Source organism: Anastrepha ludens, chromosome 3 (assembly GCF_028408465.1).
Source record: "Anastrepha ludens isolate Willacy chromosome 3, idAnaLude1.1, whole genome shotgun sequence".
Classification (NCBI taxonomy): Eukaryota; Metazoa; Arthropoda; class Insecta; order Diptera; family Tephritidae; genus Anastrepha; species Anastrepha ludens.
In genome coordinates, this window is record NC_071499.1 from 33,036,328 (window position 1) to 33,059,482 (window position 23,155).

Sequence of the window (23,155 nt, forward strand, 5' to 3'; positions counted from 1 at the left end):
TAATGTGGCTGGGTATGTCACATTAATTAAATAAATAATAATTCGTACAGTGGCGAGAAAAAATAAAGGCACCACAAAATGCAGTTTTTACTGCGTACTTTTTATACATTTCGCACACAGCCTGCAACGGATATATGTACGATATAATGCGTCATGGAAATTAGGCTCCTTTTATCCGTTCTTTTTTGTATCATATGTATATGTACATATGTATGTATATAAAAATATTAGAATAAGTTGACAAAGAAGTAAAGAGTGCAAGCATTGACAAGCAAAACAGCTGTATGCTTTTCAGCGTACCGGCCGAAGCGAATTTCGGGCAATTTCGACGGAACCGAACAATACAGAAAGCAAGGACTCTTTAAAAATCCAGTATTATTGTTAATAAAAATCCAAAAGTATAAGTTTCCACCACATTAACTTCAGCTCATAATAGAAAAAAAATGTTTGTACCTAGAACTGTTTGTCATCATTCTAAACAATTGCCCATGGAAATTAGGCTCCTTTTATCCGTTCTTTTTTGTATCATATGTATATGTACATATGTATGTATATAAAAATATTAGAATAAGTTGACAAAGAAGTAAAGAGTGCAAGCATTGACAAGCAAAACAGCTGTATGCTTTTCAGCGTACCGGCCGAAGCGAATTTCGGGCAATTTCGACGGAACCGAACAATACAGAAAGCAAGGACTCTTTAAAAATCCAGTATTATTGTTAATAAAAATCCAAAAGTATAAGTTTCCACCACATTAACTTCAGCTCATAATAGAAAAAAAATGTTTGTACCTAGAACTGTTTGTCATCATTCTAAACAATTGCCCACTAGATCCGCTCGATGGATGGGTAAATAATATTTCAGCACAATTTTTTTCAACAAAAGATGCTTGCTTTAATACCAAAATTCAAAATGTTACAAAAATGAGATTTTATAGAATTTTTTCACAAAAAAACTAAAAAAAACCTTCAGCCAAAGTTAACCTTTATTTTGCCGAAGCCGAACCAAAACCGAATTGCACTTTTTTGATCGAATATGGGCGATGCCGAATTTCGATCGTTCTCTAATTATAACAAATTTTCCTCGTTGCATTTTCATATATACATTACATATGTATATACATACATATGTACTTAATCCTGCCATAAGTTCTGTTATAAGTTAAGTCCGTAATATAATATATATGAAATTATAATACTTTTCCTAATGAAGTTAGTTTTATTTAATCCTGTAAATATTAAAAAACAAAAATTAAAATTTTCATACGAAATGGTCACTATTGGCTTTTACCCAAGCCTTCAAACGCTTAGGCCATTCAGCTATTGCAGCACGCATGGTTTCCATGATACTGACGTCGCTGCTCGAACCAAAGATTGTTTGAGACTCTCCAAATTTCTGTGAGGTCTTTGACAGGCCACGTTCTCCAATTCTGACCACAAACCGTGGTCCAATGGATTCAGATTTTGGCTTCCAGACGGCCAATCTTTTCCGGGTATGAACCGAGGAATATTGTTTTTTAGCCACTGGTGGGTGATTTCTGCCCTATGGGTTTGAACGGAATCTTGCTGGAAGATCTAAAGCTCTCCATTGTGGAGAGTATTGATCAACTGCTTCACCATGGCTTCTAAAACATCCTCCTAGTACATTTTTTCCCCGGTCTTAACCTCTTTTTCGAAGAAATGAAGAGATGTAACGCCTTAACAAGACACTTCCCACCAAACCATTACGGAGGCTGGACGGTGGCCACACTGAACCACTTGAACAACATTTTTTGCGTCTTTAGAAGTTTTAGCATCGATTTTGCCATTTTGTTTATTAAAAACTTCTTCAATAGTGAAAATTTTTTCATCTGCGAAAAGAATATTTCATGGTCGTTAATCCCGTGCCACTGTCGAGTCTAATTGTCTTCAAGCGCGTTGTCAAAAGATGCTCAGTTGAGCGACGGAAGACTTTCATGTGGAGATCATATCTAATTAGTTTTGGCATGGATCTGGTCGATAGATTTCCCTGGACATGATTTTCTGCTTTCAAAGGGCATTTCTGCGAATTTTCTCTCGAACGGTTTTATGTGTGCACTGGTTCGAACCACGCGAGGACGACCACTTCTTTTTCTGTCTGTCACTTCAGAGTTTAGGAAAAACTATTGATTGTGCGGTAAACACACGTTCTCGAAATATTATGTTTTTTCAGCAATTCGTAAATCTCACTTGCACTTTTACCACATTGTAATGCAATCACTGCTATGCAATTTTCTTAGCTCCCAACTCTATTGTTAATAAGCAAAATTTGACACGAAACTAAGTAGACAATGCATACGAACAAAAGCAAAAATAACGGAGATTTTTTTGCGCATTTGTTCTCGCCGTATGCATTGTAAAATTTGTCCCAGAATTTATGGCAAGACTAAGTATATAATTGACGTCTACATACTTTATTGGTTCTTTGACTGGGCTCCTCCTCTAATTTGTGTTTGATGTTGTTTCCACAAATGGAGACGACCGTTATTAGAAAACACCTTTTCTATCATTTGATGTTTTGTGTCCACAACGGGTTTCGAACCTGTGCACTATTGAATGGTAGGCGCGCACAAAACCAATCGGCCACGTCGCCTGCCACATTTACAAATCGAAAGTTCAAGTAAATACAGTACAAAAGCGATTTTCGCGACTAATTAAAAACAAGCTTTCGCGAAAATTGATAATAGGTTCCCAAATTAAATCAAAATGTTTTGAATAATAATGAAATAGTAACGATTACGTAAACTAAAAACTATTCAATTCAAAATTAATTTAAAAATATGAAGTCCCAAAATAGACTGCAGGTTAAACCCTTTTGCATCACCGCTCGAAATGCGCGATGTACTCAAAATACCTTTCGTCGGCAAGACTTTTACTGTTTGTTCCATTCCTAAAGAATGTTACAGGATTACCAAAAGTATTCTATTTCCTAGCTTTAACAAAAAAATAATTTATTTCAAATTACTCCGTACCAAAAAGGGTAGTCGCGTTTACCGAACTTGTACTGTACTCATTATCATGGATTAGCTGGGGGAGTTAAGTTAATAAGGCGTGTTCACTAATTATTGCTTGTATACAGTTTGGAATTTCTTTGTATCACCTTATAATTAAATTTTATTTATTGGAAGCGATCAATAAAACATTTTTAATCAATATATATACTATAGACCCGTACTACATTGAAAGCGCTTTTGTATTTCGTTTTTCCTACACACAATAAATCGTTTGATGTATCTTCACCTTGAAAATAATACACGTTGGATTTGTATTGCTAATCGATACAGCCTTAGCCTCCGAAATAACTGGATGCTTCGTACTTATTTGATAAGCCCTGTCGATGCCTTTGCGTATACTTACACACATACATATGTAGGTATACCGCATGTATACATAGATTTACTGAAAACAAAACTTGATTGTTTGTATTTTTTTAATTTCTCTTTTGACTCGATCTTTACGCATTTTTCAAGCACTCAAATACTTGGCTGATGATAATGCTGTTATGCTGTTATGATTTTATTCAAATAAAACTAAAATTGTATATAAAAATCGCTGAGTGAATAAAATTACATTTTTTATTAAATAGAGACATACAAACATCTATACACACATGCGTTGATAAAAGAAAGAAAGAAATTGGTTCGATTTGGCACAAGACCTTCGATAGCTCAGTTGGTAGAGCGGTGGACTGTAGAGTGATTTGTAAGAAACATATAGATATCCATAGGTCGCTGGTTCAAATCCGGCTCGAAGGATTCATAAATAAATATTTTACTTACTTTACTTTGTTAACTTTGAAAATTGTAAATATATCTTTGCGAAGCTATTTTGGCTTTACTCATAATTTCTATAAGTTGCAGGGAAAGTACGCCATCACGGAAGTCTATAAAAAATGTATGGACTTAAAAATATAGTTAATGTTTGTTAATTCAAAGCTTCTTAAATTTTTTATATGTATTGTATATATATATATTTTTTATGCAATTGTGCTATTTACTTATGCACTAAATGTAAAAAATGCATGCCTTCGATAGCTCAGTTGGTAGAGCGGTGGACTGTAGAGAGATTTGCAAGAAAAACTTAGAAATCCATAGGTCGCTGGTTCAAATCCGGCTCGAAGGAATGAAACACATATTTTGTTTTTTCTCTTATTTCCTTTTAGTGAAATTTTCTAATATTTGTTCGCTAACTAATAAAAGGTGGTGCAACATTAATGACCCCATCGCAAGGTTTATAAGTTGAGCAAATGGTGACCACTTGTGACACTTGTGAACTAGACAGCTGCAGTACACAACAGACAAGTAAACAAACAAGCAATGGAGCGCTTAAAAGTCAAACTAAAGATTTCCATCACTCAAAATTATTTTTTTATTTAGTAAAAAAGTGATTAAAAAAAATTATAAAAAGGATGATTAATTTTGCACCACCTTGCACTAACTAAACATTTTTATGAAATGAATATTTAAAAATGTTTTATTAGAAGAGATCTTATAAAAGAAAAACATTTCAAAGAAATTTTCCGTAAAATCAATGAAAATGCTGCATTGTAATCTCTAACATTTCGGCACTCTATCGTTAATTTTATAACAACTGTCAAATTTTATTGTATACGATGGCAATATTTTAAGTTTGCGCATTGTCATGTTTAGTCCTAAGTGCCCATTTACACAGGGAACCATTTGGAAAGGTTCCATTTGTCTTAAATCAATTTTTGACAATTGCTTCATTTGTTTTCTCCTTTGTGGGAGAAAGTTCTGAGTTCTGCGTTGGTTTTCAATCGAACGGAAGAAATCAATGATGACAAACATCCGGACGCTGCTTGGGAAATGCAGGATTATTTTTGTTAGTAAAGTATAATAGGTATAGTTAAAAAAAAATATGGGACATGTTTATGTTGAATTCTAATTTTTCCCCCCATTTCTAGATACTCAAGTTAATTTTAAGTTAATTATTGATATGTGAAATATTTTTTATTTAATTTTTTTTATTCAAGTACAACAATTTATTATATGTATGTGTAAATAAAAAAAAAACAACAAATTATTAATTATGTAACCAGTTTGCATTCTTCATTGAAATATTTAAGAAACTGTTGACGAACGTTCTCCGATTTACATGTTAGCGGGTTGTAGAATATATCCGAACCAGAAGATGCTAAATTAGTAACCGCCAAAATATGCCGAAAACAATTTTGCCCATGTCACCGCGAATGAAACGTGAAAAGAGAATTTCCAGTGTCTCCCTTCCAGATGTCTCCGTGTGTAAATCGGCACTAATAGGGTCACATACATATAACTAGATTATATACTTTTTTGAGCTTAGCTCCCAATTTGTAATTAAAAAGCGAATTTATCCGTATAAAATTTATCTCCCCAAATTTCATTACAAAATAATCCTAGATTATAAAGACACTTTTTTCCGTATGATCCTGTGTTTTCCGTGTTATCGATACTTCTTATTACGAATGTAAAGAGAAATGTCAAAGTAAGAGCAAGTAAATAAAATGAACGCCTGGAAATTCTAATACAATTTTAGTTAGATATTATTACTTATGTATTCATGTTACAGAAAAAAGCGTGTATCCATAGAATGGCCTGTTAATGCTATTACAAAAAGTACTACAAAGATAGTATCGAATTTCGCGTGTATATTGCTGCCATAATTTTTTACAACCTCAGTATATGGCCTTTAAAGGTTGCAATTAAATTAACTATTGCTTCTCTTTACCATTTCTTTATATCGTTGATAATAATGAAATAAACAGTCTTAACAGCTGATTGCCAATTTTACAGCTAATCTGCCATATCTTAGATTAATTATTAGGGATTTATTTCTAATTTATTTATGTGAACGTACTTTTATTGTCGTTTTGAAAATGTCGTCAAGTAAACCAGTACGTTTGAGTGAACCATTTTTTCCAAAGACGGGAAATGCACAGTCTGAAAGACTAAAATGATAAAAGTGCTGCCAATGTGAGTGCCTCAACAAATTACCAATTGGCTGTCAAACATATAAAATGGCAGCCCATTGTTTCACAGCTGTTGGCAATATATGACTTAAAGTATAGGCCTCTTTTGCAAGCAAATGAACATATGTCGACAACGGGGAAAGAGAATTGCCTTAAATTGCATGTGCTGGTAAGGCAGTGCGGCCTAATGAGCTATAGCCATACTCGCTAGCAGCGAATCTTACTCGATAACTTTGTTGTTGCTTTCGCACTCTCGTCAAGTTAATCGAGCATAGAAATAGCGAGCGGGGAAATGACGAATAGAAGAGGCCTTATTTCATGACATTAATTGCCGAATTCATTAAGTTTTCTGTCTCGATTGGCAATTCCCTTGAAATCGATCATTGAAGTAATCACAAATACAAATTTAGTGTCGAAATGCCTAGTAAATTGTATGCTTCGCCTTTACGTTATTGTTTAAAAATACGTTGCTTCTTTATTTAGGTGCAATATAGCGCCGTATTCGTACCTTCGATAGCTCAGTTGGTAGAGCGGTGGACTGTAGAGTACTTGGCAAAGATATGTAGAAATCCATAGGTCGCTGGTTCAAATCCGGCTCGAAGGAGAAATATTTTTTGACCGGATTTGTGGAGCGTGTGGCTTATGTATCACCATCACACAAAATCATTTATTTTTATTTAGTAAAAAGCAGACAATAATAGAAAAACGATTAATTTTGCATTTTTTCTCTTATTGCATATTTTGGAAACTGGTAGAGCTATATAGATCATTCCATTAACATATTTTAAAATATTTATTCGCTTATGCACTTCTCTTATCTGATGTAGCCAGTTGGGTTGGTGCGTGACTACCATTCGGAATTCACAGAGAGAACGTAGGTTCGAATCTCGATGAAAGACCAAAAATAAGAAAAACATTTTTCTAATAGCGGTCGCCCCTCGGCAGGCAATGGCAAATTTCCGAGTGTATTTCTGCCATGAAAAAGCTTCTCATAAAAATATCTGCCGTTCGGAGGCGGCGTTAAAACTATAGGTCCCTCCATTTATGGGAAAACATCAAGAAGCATACCACAATAGGAAGAGAGGAGCTCTCGGTCACAATCCCATAGAGGTTGTGAGCGCCAATCATATACAACAATAATATATCTGTTTTTTTGTTTTTCGATTATATTTGAAGAAAACTTAAAATAAGAAGCAACTCTGCGCGTCAATACAATTGCCATTTTTTTTATTCTGCTATATAGCGGTAAAAATACTCGCGCTGCATTCCGTTCTCTAACCGTATTTTGTTTATTTTGATTGAGACATTTCCTGAGTATCATAAGGTCTATAATCGTGATTTCAGAGGAATAAAGTGGACGTAACGTAACCACAATTTTTTTTTTCGACGAGGTGTGGCGTATTTTTTCCGTAAAACAAAAAAATCGTGCATTCGGTATATGGAGAAAATGCGCAAAACCACCAAAAAAATGAAAGAATTCGACGCGAATTTGGAGCCACTTAATAAATTACAAAGGTTTTTAAGGCCGGGCCGAATTTTTGTGATAATAAAGACGCTGAATTGGTGGCCCATGATGAAAAAAAAAACTAGAGGGTGTGGCCAATATCAGACCATTAACCGGCTCTCAGCGAATTTGAAAGAATCAGCTGATTGGCTGACGTATACGGGATCAGGGCAGCGGTTTGTTTACGAAAAAACTGCGATTGTGTTGGTGATATTACTTCGTTGCTCTCTGAACAACAACCATGGTGAAAAAAATTCAGAAGGTGTGACCAATATGAGACCGTTAATCTGAACAACGATTGATTGAACGAGTGTGTAAATATCTATGAAATAAGCGGGCAGAACTGCTGCCGAGTACCCGATGATGTAGCAGCCGAAGTTATTCGCTCAGTTTCGTTCCTCGCCATAGCTGAAAGCCAAATCTGATAATCTATCATCCTTGTTGGTGAATGATGTTCAGAGCATACTTAAATTATGGTCTATCATAGATTGGATACACAAATATAAAATTCAGTACGCGTTTGAAACCACATACTAATTGTTGGGGTACTAATCCGCCTTTCCTTATAGTTTTTTCTTCAGTACGTAAGTCAATGTTCGTTCCATAAGGCATCCAATAATAAACGAAAGGCATGCAATCGAAAGCAGTAACAGCCCGAACTGCTATATAATATGTGTTCGTTTTCGCAAACAATTGCGTCAAAGCTTGGAATCACAGATACGGTTTAATAACATGCATTTAGGCTGCACATATTTTTTGCAAGGAATAATATCAATTGTTTTATTTGAAAGGACTTATTTATATATGTACCTTCCGAATATGAACCAGATCTTACCATGAGTACTGTTTTTCGACTTATCTCGACCGCAGCATCATCTAGCAGGCACATTTTCTCTTTGGTAACTGATATACATGGAGGACGCCGTAGCTGAATGGGTTCGTGTGTAACAAGCATTCGGGAGTTCAAAGGCTCGAATCTCTGCATGAAAAACCAAAATAGAAAAAAATTTTCTAATAGCGGTGACACCTCGACAGGTAATGCCAAACCTTCGAATGTATTCGGCCAAGAAAAAAGCTCCTCATAGAAACCCATGCCGTTTGGAGTCGACTTAAAAATGTAGGTCCCTCCACTTGTGGAACAACATCACAATACAATAGGAGCAGAAGTGTATGCGCCAATTATTTATTTATTTTTTATTTAACTAATATACATTCTGTAGGCGTTTTCATATAAATACCTGGATCCCAGCGTCATCTACCGGTTTTACAACTGAATTCTGTGTATTAGAGGTCGTTTTTCTTTTGAACCACAACTTTCTTATTTCATGTTAAATATTTTTCAAATGAAATGTATCAACAATTTTCAATAAACCTTATGGACTTCTGAACCAACGAATTGAATAAGGGATGCATGTAGACTTTGAGCCATCACTGTAAACTTCATTTAATTTGACGGTAATTTAGTATTTAAAAATGTATGAGAACCTTTTTTCGCAAAGACTTAATAAAAATCGGGCCGATTAACATTTAAAGGAGTCAATTTATCGAAAAATTTTACAAGATCTTTTTTGTAGAAGTTAAAATTGCCATCAGAATATGTGTTTTTCATAGCTGTAAATTAGCATACTAGAGAAAAAAAAAGTTTATTCCAAAAAGTAGCAAAATCCCTTGTAATTTATATGGGAAATATATCGTGTTTCGGGCAAGGTTTATTCTGAATATTAAGAGCTGATTTTGATCTGATAGTTTTTCTTAGACGGAAAACTAAAAGTTTAGGGGGCGTCGCCAGAAAAATAATCAAATTGGTAAATAACGGACACCCTAATGCATATGCTGCAGCAGGCGAAGATGCGACCACGGTTGTTCAGCCAACAATGATGATGATATGTTTGTGAGAATAACAAAGCAAAAATATTAAAAAAAAAAAATTTATGAAAATAAAATTTATAAAAATAAATTACCTTCCTAAGAGTAACCAACTTTTTGAATAACAGTTAACATACATATGACCCAAGAATGATAGAAACAAGATTGCGCCCATCAGCGAGTGTGTGACGTCACATTAGCTGAGTTGTGCAGTGTTGCCAACCATTTGCTCTTCGCAATAAATTTGGTGCTTTTTTATACAAAAAATTGGAAAATTTTTAAGTTTGGTGTTTGTTTCTTTTTTTAATTTAAAGCTACCGAAACTGTAAGTTAAAAAAAATGTATTATTAAACAAAAGAAGGTTAATAAAGGTCAATCTGAGAAGATTTTAGAGGAAATGAAAATTTTTTTATTCTTATAAAATTTGATATTGTTAAAGTGCAAATTTAATTTTTTTCTCCTTTTAAGGTTATGCAAGAATATTAAATCTTCTTCTCTCAACTCTTAGCATTGAAAACCTTTTTACACATTTTAAAAATAGTTTGCAGTTTCTGAATGCAAATTAAAGCTATAGAGATGTAATCGTTTCTTCCGGCTCTCAATCCTTACGACATAGGGCATCAAGAGGTGTATTCATTGTAAAAATAAACGAAAAAAATACCAGAAAATATAAACCTTACATTTTAATTGAACAGGCTAGAAAATTGTCATGAAGAAAAAACTAAAATTCCGAGACTAAATAACAAAAAAATGCTAAATCAAGTTACGAAAATGGTAATCTGGGCATACTCTTTGTCAAATTCGCTGAGAGCAGAGTAACGGTACCACGATAGGCGCCATCTCATTATTCTTTCCATCATGCATATGACCCATATTAGCATCCTTTTTACATTTTTGCCACACTCAAAATGTCTAGCGAATTTAAAAAATTGTAATATCTCAATCCATTTTCGACAGTTTTAATATGAAAAAAAAAATCAAATCGTAGCCCACTCTCCAGAATATCTCCACTTTTTGTTACATCTAATTTAGAACGGCGGTAGACATACATACATACATTCATACCTAGTCGTATACTGTTTATATCTAATCATTCAACTGTTAAGTGCATAGTATTTTTATTTTTTTGTATGTATGTGTATGCATTTTTTAGCATTCCTATATCTAGAATCGTTCACTATAGTATAATACAACTTTCTCGAGTGTATCGGCCATTGCCAGCCGCTTGGTGGAAGCATTGACACCACACTCAGCGACACTGGATACCCATTGCTCCACTACGAGAACGAGAGCGTTGCCATTGCCACTACTCGTATTCCAGCATACCTTGCACATCTAATTTTAAGTACGAGTATGTACATAGGTATGTATGTCCACATACTATATACTACTGCGTATACATACCCACATACATACGTATAGACAACACTTTGAATATACTGGGTCTTCGTTCGTCTCGATTACTACGATTGCGGCTACGCCATTTACGGTCGTAATCGCTGCGCCGCATTTAGTCAACTACAGTTGCTCCTCGGTCGCGTGACGCTTCGTAACTAAAGTCCATACGATAGTTTTCAGTTTTTTAATATTACTTTATAGTATAAATACTTTTTTCATACATTCTCATACATATGTACTTGTACATGTATTGTAAATGTTGTGCGCAAATTTTTATGCGTATATTCCCGAATTGCCTTAACAATTTCGGTGTGGGGTAGGTCTGTGTATACATTTATGTTTTTTGTTTTTTTTTCGTTTACAGTTGAAGAAAAAGTTGTTTGATGCTGCTGCACGCAGGTACTTTAATTATCGAAATTTATTAAAATCATTTATTTAAAACGCAAAGTGTTCCATCGGCCACACGCAATCGTCTAAGTATTGCTTGTTAAGCATAAAAGTTTGACAAATAAATTTATTGTGAAATGTGCATACATATATAAGTATATGAAAATGCGTATTTCCTTATTGTGTTTCCTGCTATGTTATGCCACTTCATCCTGCCACTTTTACGGTTACACGCTAATGTACACCGCGCAACCACGCTGGATACAGACTACAACTTTCGTGGTGATGTCTATGCACATACCCAGTGGCGTAATTCCAATTTCCCTTTCCCGATTGAAAACATTGTCCTTTTTCGTAATTGTGATAATGTGACATTTGCAGTGAGCAAAGTAAAAGTACTAAATTTTGTTTGTGGAAAAACTTTTAAGCTTTCTTCACAAATTAATACATGTAAATGTGTCAATTGTCTTTTAATTTAACAAAATGAAATTTTACAAGCTTCAGTGTCAAAGTTGCCTTATCACATATTCGGATGTAGGCACATATATATATATATGTATGTATGTACTTATGTACATATATACATAAGTAAAAGAACGACAAGACATAATTTCGGGAGTAGGCTATATATTTATCCATACGTACGCCCAACTCTCGTTTTGCGCGGTTGGTGGTTGGTTGGTTAAAGTGGTGATTCCTTCCAGAATCCAACTAGCGCTTCCGCACCATTTTGTTGCCACATCCTCCTTACCAACTTGTTTAACGGTTATTTACAGCATGACTATATCCAGTCTGTGCGGTTCAGCAACTTTATCAGGTTTTTGACGTCTAAGCCAGACAGTTGTTCGAGATTCTCGAATAGTGGTTGGCCCAGGATTAACAATCTGTCCCTCCATAGGGCAGGGCATTCACAGAGGAAATGGAAGATTGTTTCCTTTTATCCGCTTGTTTACAACTGTGACAGTATGTATTATGAGGGATACCCATTTTGGCTGCTTGTTCTCCGATAGACCTAAAGCCGGTTATGACTGCCGTTAGTCTCCAGGCGTCCCGTCATTTCATGTTTATCAATGTTAACGATTGCTTAAGGTGGTAGGTGGGCCATAATGTTCTGCTAATTTTGCATTTATTCTGGTTTCTCCATCTACAATCCGCGATTCGGAGGTATTTTAGGGAAGTTGTATTCTTGACTATACCTAATAGTGTGAATACCGATTCTACCAGATCGTTATTCATGGCAGATCCCCTCCGGGCCAGTTCATCTGCTTTTTCATTACCTTCAATGCTCCGATGTCCCGGAACCCAAATTAAGGTAACTTTATGGTTTTCACTCAAGGTGGGAAGGCTATTCCATCTTTGTTCCAATAAATTAATTAAATTCAAAATGAGCTCACATTTTAAGAAAGAGATAATGTAAACTGAACAGAAAGAATCTGCCTTCACTTCAAGAAATATGAAAGGAAAGAAATATTATTATAAAAATTCTGGAATTCAATAGCTAGTCGAATAGCCCTGTCTTCTGATGATCTTCAGAAGGCAATTCTTTAATTGACCCAACTAATTTTACAGTTATTTCTGGACTTATTGGTTCCCATTCTTCTTTAAGAACATCTTTTAAATTTTCTTTGCTGATTTTGGACTTTCTTCTCGAGTATGTCCCATAAGTACTCTATGGGGTTTAGGTCTGGAGATTATGGGTGTCTATGTAATTGTTTTGGAACATTATAGAGCAACCACAGTGTAACAATCTCTGCTGTGTGCTTCTGGTTGGGTCTTAAATCTTTCCCCCAGGCTCAGATTTTTTGCACTTTCTCGTAAATTTGGTATTTTAAAAACCAAGATAATCATATACGTTCATTATGGATTCTATAAACTGCATTTTGCCAACGCCTGAGCTAGCCAAACACCGCCGCACCATCGTACCTCCGCCAATGTGTTTTATCGTAGGCACCAGGTTTTGATTTTGGAGTGCTGTTCCCAGTTTTCGCTCGCAATCTTGCGACTTTTTATACCAAAAATGCAAAATTTACTTTCAAGTGAGAAAATAACTCTGTTCCATGACTCAGGAGGCATATTTAAGTGATCCTTTGCAAAGGATCTCCCATTAAGTCGATTTACTCTTGAAGTGAAGAGCCTTTTTCGTGCGAATTTGCCGTGAAATCCAGCCTTTTTAAGTATTTTTTGGACTGTATCCGGACATATCTGCTTATGGAGCTTTTCTTATATGTTCTTTGCGATCTGGCTTGCTGTCAGTCGTGGATTAGTGCTCACAAGGGTGGTTACTTTGCACATTTCTCTCCTCGAAAGTTTTGTTGGGCGTTCGGAACGAGGCTTGAATTCGTGGGGTTTTGTTTGTTTCAAGTTGTTAATCACTCCTTGGATTGATGAATACTGACTGCCAATAATACTCGCGATTCCACGACAGCTCTAACTAGTTTTCCAGCAACTAACGATTATTTTTCTTTCGCTAATATCTATCTCCTTTCTTTTTCTATCCATAGTTAAGCAAAATATCTTTCTTCTATCAATGGTATATTTTATACCTTACTCCTTTACCGCGACTACTCTTCTTCTTAATTGGCACGATAACCGCTTATGCGATTTTGGCCGAGTTTAAAAAAGCGCGCCAGTCGTTTCTTTCTCGTGCTAACCGGCGCCAATTGGACACACTAAATGAAATCAAGTCCTTCCTCACCTGATCTTTCCAACGCAGAGAAGGCCTTCCTCTTCCCCTGCTACCACCAGCTGGTACCGCATTGAATACTTTCAGAGCCGGAGCGTTTGTATCCATTCGGACGACATGCCCCAGCCAACGTAACCGCTGGATCTTTATTCGCTGCGCTATGTCTATGTCGTCGTAGAGCTCATACGGCTCATCGTTCCATCGTCTGTGATATTCGCCATCGCTAACATGCAAAAGTCCAAAAACAAATCTTTCGCGGAATCTTTCTCTCAAAGCACTCCAAACGACGCTTCATCGAATACTTACATCGTCCACGCTTCTGCGCCATACGACTACTACTCGAATTAAAAAAAAATAAAATAAAAATAACTATTTCTTGTTTTTCATCCAAACATTAGTTGCTATGTGAAGTGAACGCACACTTTTTCTGCTTAACTTATTTGAGTATCGCAACTTTAAAGCCGGAGTATTTGAGTATCACAAAGCCAGAGCTCAAATTGCTCCACTACGAGAACGAATATCTAATAAATCATATCTAATATTAGTAATGTAATTACCCATCGTTCGGTCGTCATCCTCTCACCCAAAGCCCTTGCTTCCTTCCTTTTTGCCGTTTTTCTAACGCATTTGCATTTCACTTTCAGGCAAGAGTGGCCAATTGCTTTTGAGAAGTGCAGGTAGTTAATCTGAGATTCAGAGTAAGCTGTTTATTATTTCACTTACACCATTTATTAAAAAAAATATATGTCTATAACTTTTTATAAATAATATTGTAAAAATGTATGTATAATTATTTTGTAACAAATATTTTTTATGGGATCAATACATATGCACTTTCTGCATCGAACAGAATTTTGCTTGCTTTTCCTATTCATCAAACGAGATATGTTGTTTAGTGCGGTGACCAGATAGGCTTCCCAACTAGATGCGTGTGAATGCTGAAATGAAATATAATAATTTGCATTTTTATTAAAAATTCACTCATAATTCTGGACTGATTGTATAGATTTTTTGGTCGCCTATCAGCGTTTATTTACAGGTCTTGAAATGAGCTTATAAAGACCTAAAAAGTAGCTCTGCATTGAGCCATTGCTTTAGGAAACCACATTGCATTTGAGTGATTTTCATTTTAAAAAAATTTACCCAAATTTTTCGATGCTTTCTCGGGATAATCCACTGTGTGGGTGTCTTGTGTTTCCTCGTCACTAAGTTCTTCTGTACCAGACAAAATCGCTTGTATTACACGTAAATTTGTGTACGGGGTAAACAACACTGGGCAACAGCCAAAAACAGACAATAATGTGGTATAGTAATTATGAAAGAGAAGACCTGTAGAATATTAGATCACTCTAAACATTCTTTAATTAAAAAATTTTGAACTCTTTTAAATTTTAAAAAATTTTTTTTTTTTTTTTTTTTTTTTTTTTTTATAAAGAATTAGGTACATATTATACGATAATTCATTCTAAAGGATAGCGAGAATGAAAGGTTTAATAGTGTTAGAAACTATTTAATGATATACCTTTGTCCGCTACTGTACCCTGTTTTCGTCTGAGAAGAACCCTACTGAAATTTTCCGCAGAATATTTCTGGGAAACATGTTTAACCCTACATCGACCCTAAAAAAAATAAAGATCAACTTCACCCGCACGGTTAAGAAATATTAGGCTAAATGTTCCACAATATACGCCATCAAATTGGATTATAGACGCTTAAATAAGTTATTAATGATACCTTATGATCAGAAAGTACCGGGAATGTTTAAATAAAACAAAACAGAGTTAAATTTGAGGCAAATTTATTTTATCTTCTTCAATATATGACCCGTCTGAAGCAAAATACAAGTGCCAACTTTTAACCCAGTCCTCAATGCACCCGTGGTAGGCCGACGAAGGGATGGCCTTCAGCTCCGTCGTCGCATTCTCTTTGATCCCCTCTATTGACTGAAACCTCCTTCCACGAAGTGGTAACTTCAACTTGGGGAAACTAAAAGAAGTCGCACGGGGCCATATCAGGTGAATACGGTGCTTGCACGATGGTATGTATTGGTGTTTGGTGAAATAATCCAGCACAATTTGGGCTCGGTGCGATGGCGCGTTATCATCATGCAAAATTCACGAATTGTTTGTCCTAACGTTTGGGGTGTATATCATCTCTCAAACGCTTCAAAACGGATAAATAGTCACAGATGTGCGTCTTACAGTCCTACCAACCAAAGAAAAAAATATGGGCCGGTTCCCAAGTGCGCGGTTCGTTTAAATTAAACATTCCCGGTACTTTTTGATCATAGGGTATATGAATCATAGTTTTATACAAGTTTTTCCAAATAATTTGGATCAATTTACCACCAAATTAAGAAATCTTCAATACACTGTTAAAAATGGGGCGTTTAGAGACAAAACGGAAGGTGATTTAATATTCTATAGCTCTTCCTTTTCCATAATTGCCATAGCACATTCTTGTCTTTTTTTTGGTGAGAGGTGCTTCACAGTGAGAGGAACTCAAATTAAGTTTTTAAATTGTTCTTGTTTCAAACCTCCACTAGTAAGTTGTTCAACGGGATTTGTCGTTCGATAAGAAAAATACAATTTTATTATTCAGTATAGTCTCCATGATGTTCAATGCACTTGTTCCGACGAGATTCCAATGTATGAATTCCATCCCTGAAGTGAGAAGCTGGAAGGACAGCAAAATACGCTTCCACAGCTGTTATGACCTCCTCATTGAAAAATGCTTTCCACGCATGAATTCTTTTAGGTCTCGAAACAGATGTAAGTCGCCAAAGAATTAATGGAGCATCCACCATATTTACCAGGGTGGACGCTCCAACAATTCTTTACTTTAATACTCCAACTTTCATTCATGGATTTTAGCCATTGTGAAAATTCTCTTCTGACTCGGTGCATTGTCCTGATGAAAAAGATTCTTTTCTTTTGCAAACTTTGTCTTACCACGAAGTTTTTCCTTCAGCTGGTCTAAAAAGTTACAATAATATTCAGAATTTATTGTTTTACAAGTTTACTCCACAAAGAAAATTCTTTTCGCATCCCAAAAAAATTATGCTAACTCCTTTTTGGCCGATTTCTGGACACGAACTCGTTTCGAAGCCGAAGAACCAGGTTCACACCACTCTTTAGCCTCTCTTTTTTATTTAGGATCATTGTGATGGACCAAAGCCTCATCCATAGTAATGAATCGACACATAAAATTCACTTTAACGCTCTAAATGTTGTTAAGAAAGTCTCATTCGAATGTGTTTTTGTTCCCTTGTTAGCGAGGGCGGAATGCGGCACCCATTGTGTAAACCCAATACTTCATTCAAAATACTGCATACACTGCCACTTACACCCATGAGATGGCTAGGGCTTCTACTAAATCTTCTTCAGTCACTCAACGATTTTCTGTATTCTTTCTATGATTTCTGGTGTTGTTTCTGTTTTTGGACGTCATTGATGTGGATCATCTTGAAGGCTTGTACGACCGCGTGTAAATTTAGCAAGCCAATTTTCTACTGTACTAATTTATGGCGAAAATTCCTTATACACTTCCAAAATTCGTTCATAAATTTCCTTAGCTTTTAAACCTTCCAAAAATAAAAATTCAGCCACTGCACGACACTTGATTATTTCCATTGTATGTGCTTTATCGAAAAACAAGCCAGACATAAATTTATTTTTTCTCTGCAAAGTGTTTATTTCCTTATACGCCAATCGGCTTTATTTATAAAAAAATACAAATTAACTACAAATCTAATAAAATGTTTCCTTTACTTATTTTTCTTGCAGTTAAATGGAAGTATCGGATGGATCACCACCTCCTTCATTGTGCATTGTACGAGCCGCTGAATTTTTCCCAAAATCAGAAATGGAGAAGGAAGATACACAGTTGACAGTTCCCTTTCAAGAACGTTAGTACTTTTGCATCTTTGCTACTTTCTAAAATATAAATGTAGCTTTTCGTTTTCTTATACCTGCAGTTGCTGGAGAATCTGTCAAATATCTGGGTCGTACTGACGATGGTGTATTGGCGCTCTCTACATACCGCATATTTATGCTTAAAAACTCTACCAACTCAGAGACATCCGTGCCGCTGGGACTGATCGAGAGTGTACAAACACGTGACCTGTTTCAATTAATTATAAATTGCAAGGACGCTAGTACAGTTAAATGTTCCTTTGAAACAGCTGAGCAGTGCGCCGAATGGCAGCGACGTATTCAGTTGTCTGTGGGTGTGCCGGAAACATTAGAATCACTTTTCGCATTTCCTTTCCACTCATATATGTGTGATGCGATTAGCATACAGAATGGCGATGTTGTTGGCAGATTAGCCGATGGAGGCGTCATTGACAATTCTACCGAGTACCTGGAACGCCTACAACGTGCCTCCCGCGATGACGAAGACTTTATGCGCGAAGTCGAACGACTCGGTTTCGATTTAAATGGCGCGTGGCGTATTTCCAAAGCGAATGAAGAGTTCAAATTGTGTCCTTCGTATCCGCAAAAATTGCTGGTCCCGGGTTGCATATCGGACGAAATGCTCAATGAAGTGTCGAACTTTCGTGGTTCGCGGCGTCTGCCAGCCGTGGTGTGGCGTCATCGGAAATCGGGCGCAGTGATTGCGCGTTGTAGTCAACCAGAGGTCGGCTGGTTTGGTTGGCGCAGTACCAAAGACGAACAACTACTCAAAGCTTTGGCCGATGCTTGTGCCTTTGACAGAGGCGAGCAGATGCGCCGTCTAATGCAGTCCACCAATCCTGGGCTATCGATGACTTCCGGCGAGAATTCACCCTCAAGCGGTGAGAACAGCCATGAGGAAGTTGCGCTGGACGAAGTGCGGGTACGTTAAAATACAAAATATATTCAGTTGTGTATATTCAATCAGAATTTTTTGCTTTTTCCTTTTTGCTATTAGAAAATTCTCATTGTAGATGCGCGTAGCTACGCATCCGCTGTAACGAATCGGGCACGCGGTGGTGGTTGCGAATGCATTGAATATTATCCGTGTGCGGAAATTGAATTTATGAATCTGGGTAACATACACGTCATACGAAGGAGTTTCCATGCGCTCAGACAACTGTGCGCTTCCCCACCAGATTGTCCCAAGTAAACTTTGAATGGCTTTGTTGCATTGCGTGTTGGTTTTAATTTGAGCGATTTTTTCTTTTCGTTAGTTGGTTAGGCTTACTCGAGAAGACGATGTGGCTGCAACATCTCTCTGGATTATTGGCTGCTACCGTAACCGTATGTCACGCCATCGAGAAGAAAGGGCGGCCAGTATTGGTACACTGCTCGGATGGGTGGGATCGCACGCCACAAATCGTGGCCACAGCAGAACTGTGTTTGGACCCTTTCTACCGCACTGTAGAGGTAATGACATACGATTTTCATTATATTGTAAACAAATTAAAAAACAGATTCGGTCTTCTATATTATAAAAACGCATAGTCGTGCAAATAAAATTTGTAATTATTTCTTTTTTAGGGTTTCCGCGTATTAGTTGAACGTGAATGGCTAAGTTTTGGCCACAAATATTCTGATCGCTGTGGTCATGGGCCCGGTTCTGATGAGCTAAATGAAAGATGTCCTGTTTTTTTACAATGGCTGGATTTGGTGCATCAAATACACAAACAATTCCCATGCAGTTTTGAATTCAACATGGCTTACTTGGTAATTTGCAAAATTAAAGCAAAATTGTAAGTGTGTACAAATTAATTTATGATATTATCTCCTATTTCAGATAAAATTAGCACAACATTCGCATTCATGTCTATTTGGTACCTTTCTGTGCAACACCTACAAGGAGCGATTGGAAAAGTCAGTATTTGAGCGTACATACTCAGTATGGCCTTTTCTCTCAGGGCCAATGTATAAAAATCCACTATACTTACAAAACAGAGATGCGGTAAATTCAAATATGAATACTTAAATGCATATGCTTTGAATTAAATTCCTATATCTCTTTCCACATAGGTAATTTGGCCTGCGCATCATGTAAGAGACTTATACCTATGGACTGATGTTTATTTAGGCAGCTTGGGTAATCAAAATAGCATTGATTTTCCTAATAATAGTAACGAAAGTGTGCAGGGATCGATCAGTAAGTTTTTTCTGCTATTTTATCATAATTTTACGTATAAATTGTAAAACAAAAATATATCTATTCAAGGTCCTATGACAAAAACACGTTCATATGGTGATTTAATCTCAGCGAACATTATGCAAAGTGGAATATCACGTCGTTCGAGCGACCCAAACATGACTGTGGAACCGAAGTAAGCTATACTATCCTGCTGTTCTACTCTGTGTATGCAGATCATTTAATTTATAAGAGAAGTTTTTATATGGTCGATTAGTAATCGCAAGGATATAAGTCAGCTAGTAGAAAATAGCTTAACTTCCAGTAGTGGAGGAGGATTAAAAAATGCTCACCAATCACTGTGAACATATTTCTTATGTTCCCACGGCAGTCGGTTGTACATTACCGGAACGACACGGATTCATATCCGGCCAAAGGCTCTCAGCCCAGCAGCATTCCTCACACGTATATATTATGTGGAATATTTATGCTTCTACAGGTTAGGTTAGATTAGGTTGGCTTGGCTGGATGAAAGCCATCACATATGTAGACCTATTGGTCCTTAGTGGTACCAGATGGAGCTTGACCCTTACGTTTTTTTGTAGTAGGCTTCTTTTAATAAGACTGCGTCTTTTTCGAATCTAAGTAAACTCTGAAGCTCTAACCCCAAGAGACATTCTAACCTCTCATATTGTAGAGCACCTAAACATTTCATTCGGGTCTAGCTAATGCAGGGCAATAACATAGAAGGTGTGAGAAGATGATGAGAGTTTCCCTCTCTTCTAGTTCATTACAAAATATGCAGCTATCATTGTTTGCTATTCCCATTATGTATGCGTGTGCCGCTAACAAACTGGCCTATCAGTATACCTACGACAGTTCTACTTTCCTTTCTAGATAGGGCTGTATTCTATGTACACATGATTTTTGCGGTATTACAAGTGGCTAGGTTATTCCACCTCCTGTCTATCCGTGTTTTCATGTCCGCAGCGATGTCATTGTATACCGTATTTAAAGGTTTCAGTATGTTGCTTTCTTGTTCGAATTGTTTTATTATATATGCTAACAGCGCTTTTGGCAATCTCATCTACAATTTCGTTTCCTGCAATGCCTTTAAGTCCGTGTACCCAATAGATGTGTAACCGTCTGTCTGCGGCTAGTCTCTCTATGGCTTCCCTAGTCCTAAGAACGTTTTTAGAAGAAATTTCATATTGCCGCTTGACTGTCAACGTATATATTTATGTTGGAGTTTCTCGATGTCCTTGCTAGTGCCATTTCTGCAGTCTTTCCTACCGCAAAGATTTCTGCTTGAAAAATGTATGCTTCTACAACAACAGCAACATATTTCATATGATCTCCATAAATTTTAGACATACTTTATTTGATCTTTTATTTTAGCTTAACTTTGGCTACGAATTCGGAAAACAACTCCATTGCGGATACGCAGTCCGAACGTGAAGATTCGCCAGACAACGTAAATGATACAATACAAAAAATACAAAATCTCACCATGCAACTAAATAACCAGGACAAGGTAAACTACTTTAACGGTGGAAAACCTACAGACGAATTGTCAAAGGAAGAACGAAAAGAATTGAACGATAATGTAACGGACGTTGAAAATGCTATTGAAGACATATTTCAGCACGATAAATCTAAAAACTGCAACGATATGTTGTCAATGGGTTCAAACAGTGCTCCATTTGAGGAGGAGCCCGAGTCAAACGTTTTTAATTCAAACGAAATTGACATTACGCATAAAATAACTGGTGTTCAAAATACTACTTATAACGGCACTGAGGTGGATGGTGTGAGTCAGAATGAGAATGTGAATGCTGCTTTGGTGGCCACAGAAATTAGAGATTCGGGAGGTGGTAACAAATTAGATATGTACAAGAAGTGCATGAACGAGGATCTGATGTTGAGCGTCAATTTAGGTGGTGAGTATTAATGGAACTTTTGAGCTACCGCAAATGTGTATTTATTTTATTCTGAACTTCATTTCTATGTTAGATGTAAGCTACGATGTTGACGGTACTGCTACAAGGGAAGCAGATGAGCGACAGAGCATTTGGTATGGCTCGATCAATACCAGCACAGATACCTTAGTGCCGATAGAGAGAAGGCAAAATAATGATTGTAGCGAAATTAAAACATTTGCCACGAAAGAAATTGATGTTGCCGATGGTTTTGGTTCGCCAGAAAGATTGTCCACAACGTCTGACAAAACGGAACTTGGCTTAACCTCCCCATATGTTTTATTGAAACAAGAGGTATTCAGTTTAGATTTATTGCGAATATTTTCAAGTGAGTGATATTTAATATTACATTACCATATTTTAGCGCAAAACTTCATCAACCTGTAATACCAATGGAAATAGCATTGGCGTCAATGGCGTGCAAAACAGTATTTTACCAAAAGTTCACGGCGTCAGTAGCACCTCGAATCGTTCAAATATCTTGTCAACTTCATCTAGTAATGCCTCCGTCTCTTCTACATCGTCTTCACTCAATAATTTAAATAATATTAGAAACAGCAACAATAGCCTCGCAACAACTACGACCACTCCAGATAGGAATTGTGACAATAAAAGCGGGAATGAAGCTGATAGCGATGACCCCGGCATCGATGACGACGATGCTGCTGATCCATTTCCAAATACTCATGCGCATTCCAGCGATTCCATGAATGAAAGCATCATCATTTTGCCAGAGCATCGAAAATTGGAAATATCTGTAAGTGGCAAATGCCAGACAATCTCGAATAACGGGGTATCATTGCCGACGACACCAACTGGTTTTGCAACTATGACGAGTGCAGGTGGTAGGGGTGGTGGTCATGGGGAGATCGGTACGGTAGGTGGTGCAGCCACACAACGTCGACGACGCACTTCATCGTCAAACTCCAATCCAAATCGCTACTTTGATGGCATTAACATAAAACTAGCCAATGGAAGGTGATCAAATTGCATGCATCAATTCCATTTACGACAAAAATTCATGTTTTTTTCTTTTATTATATTCCATTTAGCACAACACGGTTTTCTCTGCCTGGTGCCCGATCTTTGCCAATGACACCGCCCGCACAACAGGAACGACCACAAATTACAATTTCCTGTCCAGACGGATTGGCGCATGCGCTGAGTGAACAAAATCTGCGACTACAACAAATTGTGCTTGAACACAAGGTATGCAAAGGGTCAATGCTCAAAATTTAAATGAGTGATTTTATTCAAATCATAAGGAATTTTTTGTGTCGC

At 36.7% G+C, this 23,155-nt stretch overlaps 1 protein-coding gene and 3 non-coding genes across 5 annotated transcripts in view; all 4 read left to right on the forward strand.

Moving 5' to 3' along the window:
- The window catches only part of LOC128857358 (myotubularin-related protein 4), a 59,525-nt gene that overhangs the window by 21,809 nt on the left and 14,561 nt on the right, over positions 1–23,155 (forward strand). For both annotated transcript variants that reach the window (XM_054093078.1, XM_054093079.1), the window contains exons 2-13: positions 17,606–17,727; positions 17,797–18,656; positions 18,732–18,922; positions 18,991–19,186; positions 19,301–19,486; positions 19,557–19,721; positions 19,790–19,916; positions 19,986–20,091; positions 21,294–21,835; positions 21,909–22,168; positions 22,239–22,852; positions 22,927–23,083. In XM_054093078.1, coding sequence (XP_053949053.1) covers positions 17,610–17,727; positions 17,797–18,656; positions 18,732–18,922; positions 18,991–19,186; positions 19,301–19,486; positions 19,557–19,721; positions 19,790–19,916; positions 19,986–20,091; positions 21,294–21,835; positions 21,909–22,168; positions 22,239–22,852; positions 22,927–23,083 — 3,522 coding nt within the window. In that variant the 5' untranslated portion in view covers positions 17,606–17,609. The remainder of the gene's footprint in view (positions 1–17,605; positions 17,728–17,796; positions 18,657–18,731; positions 18,923–18,990; positions 19,187–19,300; positions 19,487–19,556; positions 19,722–19,789; positions 19,917–19,985; positions 20,092–21,293; positions 21,836–21,908; positions 22,169–22,238; positions 22,853–22,926; positions 23,084–23,155) is intronic.
- Trnay-gua (transfer RNA tyrosine (anticodon GUA)) lies at positions 3,672–3,769 on the forward strand. The gene is made up of 2 exons: positions 3,672–3,708; positions 3,734–3,769. It is a non-coding gene; the product is annotated as a tRNA-Tyr (tRNA).
- Positions 4,039–4,136, forward strand: Trnay-gua (transfer RNA tyrosine (anticodon GUA)). Its single transcript has 2 exons — positions 4,039–4,075; positions 4,101–4,136. It is a non-coding gene; the product is annotated as a tRNA-Tyr (tRNA).
- Positions 6,490–6,586, forward strand: Trnay-gua (transfer RNA tyrosine (anticodon GUA)). The gene is made up of 2 exons: positions 6,490–6,526; positions 6,551–6,586. It is a non-coding gene; the product is annotated as a tRNA-Tyr (tRNA).